At 31.7% G+C, this 9165-nt stretch overlaps 1 protein-coding gene across 1 annotated transcript; it reads right to left on the bottom strand.

Annotated features, from left to right (window-relative positions):
* Positions 1–4400: 4400 nt before the first annotated feature.
* LOC121118207 (uncharacterized) lies at positions 4401–6161 on the bottom strand. The gene is given in 2 exon segments (XM_040712760.2): positions 4401–4901; positions 4903–6161. Coding segments are annotated over 2 exon segments (1569 nt in total). The 5' UTR covers positions 6121–6161; the 3' UTR covers positions 4401–4550.
* Between the last annotated feature and the right edge of the window lie 3004 nt (positions 6162–9165).

A 9165-nucleotide genomic window follows, 5' to 3' on the forward strand; every position in this document is an offset into this window, starting at 1 on the left:
TTTTTCTTTAAAAAATCAAAAAATTAATTATTTTTTTTTAATTTCAAAAATCTATAGCTATTCACAAAAAATAAAATTTTTAAGTATAAAAATTTCAAAAACCCACAAGTTGTTTCCAAAACATTAAATTTTATGAGAAAAAATTTCCAAATTAAACTGTAAATATTAAAATTTCAAAAATTCATGGCTAATCTCAAGAAATTTTTTTTTTTTCAATTTCAAATATTTAATTTTTAAAAAAAAAAAAATTAAAATCTACATTTTTTTGAAAAAAAAGGATTTTTGCTATTAAAAAAAATTTCAAATATTTAATTTTTTGGAAAAATAATTCAAAAATTCATAGCTATTCACAAAAAATTAAAAAAAAAATTTAATAAATTTTTTTCTTTACTGTATAATAAAATAAACCTTTTTTAAAAACAATTTACCCCTATTTTCCCGACAAATTTTATCATCCTTTCCATAAAAAAATTTAAATAAAAATAAAATTTCATCATTTGGAGGGGATACAGCCCACCCTCATTGGACGCCCCTGGCGAGTTTTTTATGTCTTGAAGATAATAAACTCGGTTAGTTATTCTATAAAAAAAAATTAGTTATATTTAAAAATATACTTTTTTTAAATGTTTCTTTAATTGGTTAGATGGAGTTTCACTGATTAAGTATAAGTAAATATCAAACCTAGGAATCTTCTTTGAAGTCCATATACTATATAAAGTATATTTCCTTGACTAGGGACGAATGACGTGCGAACATACACACATTGAGTTCAAAAGAATATTTTTTATGATCGCGATGTCCATTGAGCTAAGTCGTTCCACATTTAAAACTGTATATCGAGGTTTTTGTATCAGATCATACTGTTGAATTATCAGTTTTAATGGAAAAATTGGAAAATATCATATGGAGGATTGTACCTCAAGGGACAGCACACTCAGTATAAACAATTCCCCTGAACTCAATGTCTGCAGGTTCGATACTAGGCCGCTCATAGAGGAGAAAATCGACTTAATGTATATGAGCTTTAAGAACCATTCCCATGCCAAATGAAGTAATTGCAATATTATAATGATCATTTGTACTTAATCAGTTCCACTTCATCTGATCAATTAATTGGAATTTTTTTTTTAAAGCACCATTATTCATAACAAAAATGGAGTTTTCATTCTTATTTCTGTATTCTAAATATTTGAGTGACAACGATTTGGCTCTCATTCCACGATATTATTCATTGGGGAACTTTTGAAACCAATTCCTTCGAGTTCATATTTTACACAAATTATATGAAATTTTTGGTCCTATAAAAAGGACCCACCCTAATCTACTTAGTACAAAATAAAATAATGCATTTTAAAGAATCCTTTGAATAATTTTATATACACACATACACAAAAATAGATGGATTGCTCCGGAAATCTTTTCATTAAAATTATTAGGATAATCTCCCTCTCTCTCTCTTTGTATCTCTTGTGCAAAATGAAAATATATTTTATTGAAACTCATTAAAGCACAAATTCATGATTAAAAATACCAAGAAACAAAGGCGAAAGATTATTAGATATTATTACTAAGACGAAGTTATAAAAGTTCATACTCTTAAAGAATTGTCAAATATCAATTAGGAAAACTAATTAAGTAAATTATGAAAAATCAATATATTTTACACAAATATAACATTGGGTCATTATGATATCAACGAGAATCAAAGACAATATCCGTGGTTACGTAGAGCCTGGAGACCTGAGTACCACAAAAACAGGAAATTGAGTTTTTCCATGTTGTTTTTTTATGTCTCGATTTCTCAAAATCTTTGTCTTCTCCTTGTCAAACTCATTGGAGTATGAGTATTGTTTACTTATTAGTAGTTTGTTTACATACCGGAGGATAGTCACGCCACCTTGCGACATTATTTTGTATTAGCAGTTTGTATACTTATTTGTAAACTGAAGATTTGTGAGCGATCGCTCAATCGCTGAAAAAATGGTTCATGTGCCTTTTTTTTTAATTGTTCATTTGTCTAAAATGGTATGAAATCAATATTGAAAATTTGGATTCTATTTAGATTACAGAACAGCTTTGGATGATTCCTTGATTATATTTTTTGAGGAAAAATCCACCTTCAAACACATACCTTCATTACTCTCTCTATATGTACTCGCATATCATCGGATATGTGAGAGACCCAGATTTGGAAATCAGCCACTGATAAGAAGGGGAAATTTGCCCCAAAATTGACTATTGAAAAATCCTCCATGAATTAAGCAATAAAGGAGAAATACTTTTGCGCCAAATTGCAAAATCTTCCATTTATACATAATGTTGTATGTTTAATCAGTGAATCAATGAGACACAAGACATCTGAATATATTACCACCATCAAATATGATCTTACTACTTATGTGGACGTTGAAGGGTCTTTTAGTATTTTTAAAACTACCAATACTGATCGAAGTCTTTCGAAAATCTTGATTTTTCGATTTAAAGTATAACAAAATTTGTCAATAAATTACGATAAATATAAAAAATCACTTATTAATTTAAATTATCCTATATTTTTCTTTATATAAATATTTCTCAATTTTGATATTTTTGATGCTCATTTTTCAAAATTCAAAATTTTAGTGCTCTTTTTTTCTCTCGGTTTGGCTACAAAATTCACTCATAAATCCTACTTATTTGTTTATTACGACAACTTATTTCATGTGCACCATAATAGAGTCATTTAAGTTTTTTTTTTTTAATTTTTCATATCCTATCAAGCAAAAAAGAAGGGAAAAGTCTTTGAACCTCTTTGAGATTTTGAGATTTAACTTGTGAACATCTCTGGTTTGTATAAAATACAATTTTTTGTGGGGAAAATGTATTGAACCTTGTTTTAAAAAATGGATGATAAAATTCTATATTTTTACTTTTTAAAGGTAAGGCGCTATTCAACTGCTTGTCGCATAAAACCTGGGCATTCCATAGGGTAGGATGAAAAAGAAAACGTTAAGTAACCTTAGATAGAATGAAAATTATACGTAAATATCCCGGATATTTGTGTTTGGATACCTGTTTAAAAGGAGTCCAATTGGGATGATGCTATCAAATTTGCAAGCCAGGAAAATATGATGTAGATATCTTTTATGCATAGGTAGTACTGAAAATAATAATTATTATGATAAGCCCCAATAATTAATTGGTTCAAGAGGCTAGTTTTACCACTTTATCTACATGATTTATGATGATCTATTTTCCCCTTTATTTTAGGATCTCCCCTTCCCAGCTCATGTCGTAAAAACATCAGCATATAAAATCATGTTCTATGCAAAAAAAAAAAGATTAAAAAAATGTTGAAGTTAAAAAACTTCACATTATAATACTTAATACAACTATTTGGGCCATTTTAGTATAAGGTTGAGATAATATATTGATTTTGAATATCCCCCGAACAAATCCCCTTAGTAGATGGGCTCCACTTACAAGGAATGAAACAAAACAAAATAAAAAAATACATTAGTCGTCAAAACAAACGTTTACTAAATAAATAATAATTTTTTTTTTCTTTCAAAATTTGAATATTTTGAAAACTTTTCAAGAAATTCGATCAATTAAAAGGGTCATAAATATTTGTAACAAAAACGAATATAGATAACTGAATAAAAAACTGGGGAAACAACATGTGTAGAAACGATTTTATTTGATAATATTAGACTTTTCTTTAATAAACTAAAAAATATTTATAATCTTCTGTTCAATTTTGTTATGTTTCTTTGATCAGTAGTTGGATTTTTTTTATTTTTTATTTATACTTTTTTAACTTATAACTATACTAAACAGACTCCCTACTTTCTTTTACAAGATTTTCATGAATACAGACAACATTTTCCAAATGATGACATTTGCTTTGTCACGGAAACCCACAACAAATTTGCATTCTTTGTTTATATTATATTCATTAAGCCTCCCACTTCCATTGCTGAGTAGTGGCAGTAGCTATCAAGAGGCAACCCTTCTATATATAAAATAGTATGAGTGTAGGGGAAATATCAACGTCGCACTAAAATTTCTCAAAATCTTTAAAATGGCCCTGACGAGTTTTGACAAGACATGAAGGGATGTGAAAACTATTTTTGTATTACTAGGACATGTCACATTTTTACGTTAAATGCTAACACCTTTATACTATTTCATTTGAAAAATTGTGATCACTCTAAAATAGATAATAAGACCTTTGATATAAGAACATAAAACTATCTCAAGGATCGTCTACATAGTTTGAAACGCATATATTTTAAATACACGACATCTTTTTAAGCCTAGACTTTCCCTCCTCCGTCTTTTGTATGATAATTTATAGCATAATTCAAAACATGATGATGAAGGATCCAAAATGGAAATGAAACAAACGAGACGTCATGTTCTCAGCTAATTCATGGTTCTTCTTATTCAGTCAACCCCTCAGGTAAACAAAGAAACAATAAATAAATATAAAAATCATTTGTATATAAATAAATTATAAAAGTAGGTAATCGAGCTCGTATATAACAACAAATCAAGACATAAATGCACTAAAAATGTCCGTCTCTAGGCGATCCTGCGCAATAAACAGAGTCCCACGTGTTCTCTTCAATCCAAGACGTCACTTTTTTCACAGCAGCATAAACTCCAGGATACAGAGGAGAGGCGCAGCTTCGTCCCCAACTCACAACACCTTCTAAATAAGTTCGTCCGAAATAATTCACAGCAAGAGGTCCACCAGAATCCCCAAAACAAGCGTCTGCCTCAGGGGCTGCTGCACAAATCATAGTGTCTGTAATAGAAGACTTTCCATAGGAACTTCCACAGTGATCAAAATCAACGTAGTCAACGGAGACTTCTTGGAGCTGTGAGGCTTGTACGTTGGGGTTATTAGGATCCATTACACCCCATCCTGTCACAGCACCATTTTTCATTTGTGGGTGAAAGGACTTGGGTATACAAATTGGGGACACTATGATTGTCCTTATCGAAAATGATGCGCCGGCTTAGTCGTAGCAAGGCATAGTCATAATCGAATCGTGCACGTGAGTCGAAACGTGGATGCTTGATTATTTTCTCGACAGTATATGAGGTTGAATTTTCCTCAGGATTCATCCAATCATGCTGTCCCAAAACAACAAGGACTCGATTGGCTGCTTTCTTTACAACACAATGTGCTGCTGTGAGGATATAGCGGTCATTGATAACAGAGCCACCACACCATGGCTCAGAGTTTTTCCCTTGCCTCTTCCACACCAATGCAGCCTGCCAAGGATGGGCAAATGCATTTGCTGTACAATTTTGATTTGTAGGGCACACAATCCTTCCTTTCGTTGATTTACCAGAGATACCGCATTTACAGTTCCTCTGAGTTTCTTCGTTAAAGCTGTCAGTCACTGTTGTGAAATCTACAGTGGTTGTTGCAACTGGTTTTGTGGTGATTGTTGCGGTAGTAGTAGGAACTGTTGTTGTAGGTATATCAACTATCGTTGTTGTGGTTTCTCGATTGGGAACTGTTGATGATTGAATAGACTCCATTTGATAAGGAGATCGACATGATACCTTACAGGAGAACCCTTTGGTTGGACTATTTTCAGTAGTGAATTTAAATTTGGAATGACTGTAAAACATGAGTAAAAGTGCGTCCCTTCCATTTAGATTCAAATGCACATTTTTTTCGGACCCACAAAAGTAATTACTGAAAGCTCCTTTATAGCCAATCATTCTAAGATAATCCGAGTGATGATCACACTTTTGTCCTTTTTTTTTATCTGTATGAACCTTACAAGAGACCCTTAGAGAAGTACAGCCTTGTGGAATGATCAACCAACGACACTGATAGTTGGGTGGATAGTCACCTATCCCATAGTCCTCATGACTTTTAATCATTAACGATTTTCCAGGGAATATTTTTTGAACAGAGCCATTGCACTGTTTTTTGTTCGAAGAGCTAAGGGAGAACCAAATAGCTCGTGCCTCACGATAACCATCTTCTTCTAGTTCCTTTTTCTGAACTTTCCTTGTTTGATCCGAGGAAGAGGTTCCATGCCCAAGAGATTCATCAAGGATTATACTAAATGAGACAAACACATAAACAAGTATCAACTTTGTCTTCTCCATTTTGACTGCAACATGAATTAATTTCAGATACGGGTTTTAAATCCTATTGAAAGAGGAGGAAAAACCCCTCAAAACACTACGACCTTGGGGAACGGAATTCATCTTCTTCTTCTTCAGAATAATAATAATAACAAAACGAGCAACGGAGATGTTGTTGTCCACCAGTAGTTGTTGTTTTGAGTACGCCCGTCATCATTGTAAGTTCATTGCATTCAAGACTGCGAGTAGTTAGAGGCTGTAACAAAAGTACATGAAGGAGGGGTGTTTTAAATACATACAAACTATGTATATTATACTGACATATGTATGGAGGTATGGTCTTCATATTAATCAATAGTTCCTTCTTTTTTTTTTCAATCCTGGGTTCAAATAAATATAACAGTAAACGGGGGAATTTTAATTTAATATTCATTGCCAAAAATCCCTTTGGTTATTTTTGGAAACTTTGTTTTTTCTTTTCCTCTTTTTTTGTCTCCCATTGAATAATATTAATATTTAATCCACAAATGTAGCTGTTGAATTGAAGGTCAAGCAACGGTACATACTCCTAAGCACTAAGGAGGAAGAAGAAGATATCTCCTATAGGCATTTCCGATTCATATATATAGTATACGAGAAAGAGTGCTTTAACCTCTTCATATGAAGGGGGAAAATGTGTCGGAATAAAGGATTGCTCATGCAAAACATTAACAGGGACGTCCGCAGGGGGTGGGTTGGAGGGGTTGTACGCGAAAATGGGGCAAAACATTTTATATTAGAATTTTTTGAACAGCTGTGGATTTTTGAATGTTTCTAAGAATGCTGTGGATTTTTTAATTTTTTTGCAAAAAAATTTAATTTTTGAAATTTTGTAGAAAAAAATTATTTTTATTATTGAATTGCTATGGATTTTTGAAATTGTTTCCAAAAATTAAATATTTTCTATGTAACTGTGGAATTTTTCAAAAAAAAATTCGAAAACATTTAATTTTTTGGGAGCAGCTGTAGATTTTTGAATTTCTTTTTCACAAAATTTAATATTGGAAATCAAATTTGGAAATTTTTCAAAGAAATTCCAAAAACCAAGAACCCCCCTCTCCGAAAAAAAAAAAATATATATATTAGTGTTGGGTTTCGCTCTGTAAATCCTAGACCGGTCTGAGACCGTTTTAATTTTTTGTTGGACGAAATTAGTTCGGTCCAACAAAAGAGATGGTCTGGACCGGTCTCATATAAAAATTCGGTCTAGATCGGTCTATAGAAAAATTTCGGTCTAGATCGGTTCAAAGGAAAAATTCGGACTAGTTCGTTCCTAAAAAAATCGGTCTAGACCGATTTTACAGATAAATTGTTAATAAAATGACATCATTTGTTTTTTCAAGTACAATGACGTTATATGAAGTTTAAACAGAGATAGGTCGGATTAATTCTGATCCCCGCCGTCTATTATATAAATATAGTATTTGGTTTTAGAACTTATCATGTACTTTTGAGATTTAAAAAAAAATGAATGACAGTTGGTCTAGAAAATAAAAATGATATTTCATAATATATGAGACCGAACGAAATCGGTCCATAAATTAAGACCAAAAAAAAATCGGTCTACGATCTGAGACCGTGGTCTGAACCGAAAAATCGGGCTAGAAAAAATCACTTAAGACCAAACCGAAAAAAAAATTCGGTGCTGGACCGGGTCTCAACACTAATGTATATATATATATAATCCTGCGGATCCCTCTAATTAACCATTGATTCCAGTTGGCATGGAATAGTCCGGCAAGTATCAGCAACTTGCAAAATATTCTTACTTTATTTGTAGTAGGACTATTGGAAAATAAAATGATTAAAAAACATTTTACTTCAGCAAGCAGGAACCAAAATCAATAGATTTGTTTTAATTAAGGAGTTCGTTTACCCCTTTACTAACAACTCTCGACCACCTAGTTTTGTTTATGTTTTTAAAAAATACCTATGTAGAATGTACATTTACTAAGAATCATACAAAAATAAAGTAAAACTATTGTTCTCCAATAATAATAAAACTACAATTATAAATAATGTGTTCATCAACAATAAAGGGTGGTCAAAGAGGACGTGCAACCTCCGTCAGTGAAGGTTTTAAGGCTTTAGAAAGGTGATACGGTTATTGTTTATATTTTAACATGTATAAAATTGAAAAATATCTTAAATATTAAGATATAAATTTTGATTCTTCTTAATTATGGATTATAATAAATAAAAGTTAAATTTATTTCCATATTTATAATTTGACTTTCATTATAAGTCGAATAAAAGTCGACTTGACCCTAAAAAAATGGGACAAGTCAACAATTTTTCTACTTGAAAAGTATACTCTAATGTTCTTTATTATTAACCTATTTATCTTATCTTATTATTAGTGATGTCCAAATTATGCAAGTAAGATTTATTTGCACTTTTTATCTTTATTTGCATACTTACCACCATGTTTAGGTAAAACATATTCAATTATTGGAGTAAAGGAAGGATTGAGTGTGATAGTTGCAGGAAAAGAGAAGAATAAGAAGAGGAAAGGATGAATCCATTGGCACCATGAATTATAAAGACTAGGATATCCAAAAATATATTATATCCATCTTGCCACCAAAGCTATTTAAGTTTTTACAATCCGTTTTTTCTCTATAAATATAAAAAGGCGTCCAGTGGAATTTCTATTCAATATATTTACACTCACTCAAAGTGAAAACCCATCTTTTTAAATTGACCATGCTTAAGATAATGGACCCCTCAGTGCTCATTAAAGAGCTTGGTGGAACCAAGACATGTACTTATGTGCCTGACACAAGTTATTTACGATGTAAGCTTTCGAACCTTAGCGCTAAAGCCAACAGGAAGTGTGTCCTATAACAGCATGGACAGTGCGCCAGCCACTAAAAGAATGTAGATTTAAACAGTAAAGGAGACATATTTACACAGAAGATGCTTAACATCATCCTCCAACGATAACAGCGATGGCGTCTTCAATACTCATCTAGTGAACCCCTTCGTCTCTACTAGTATTCCCCTTGTCAAGATCAACAACATGGA

The sequence above is a fragment of the Lepeophtheirus salmonis genome, chromosome 5 (assembly GCF_016086655.4).
Source record: "Lepeophtheirus salmonis chromosome 5, UVic_Lsal_1.4, whole genome shotgun sequence".
NCBI classification, from domain to species: Eukaryota; Metazoa; Arthropoda; class Copepoda; order Siphonostomatoida; family Caligidae; genus Lepeophtheirus; species Lepeophtheirus salmonis.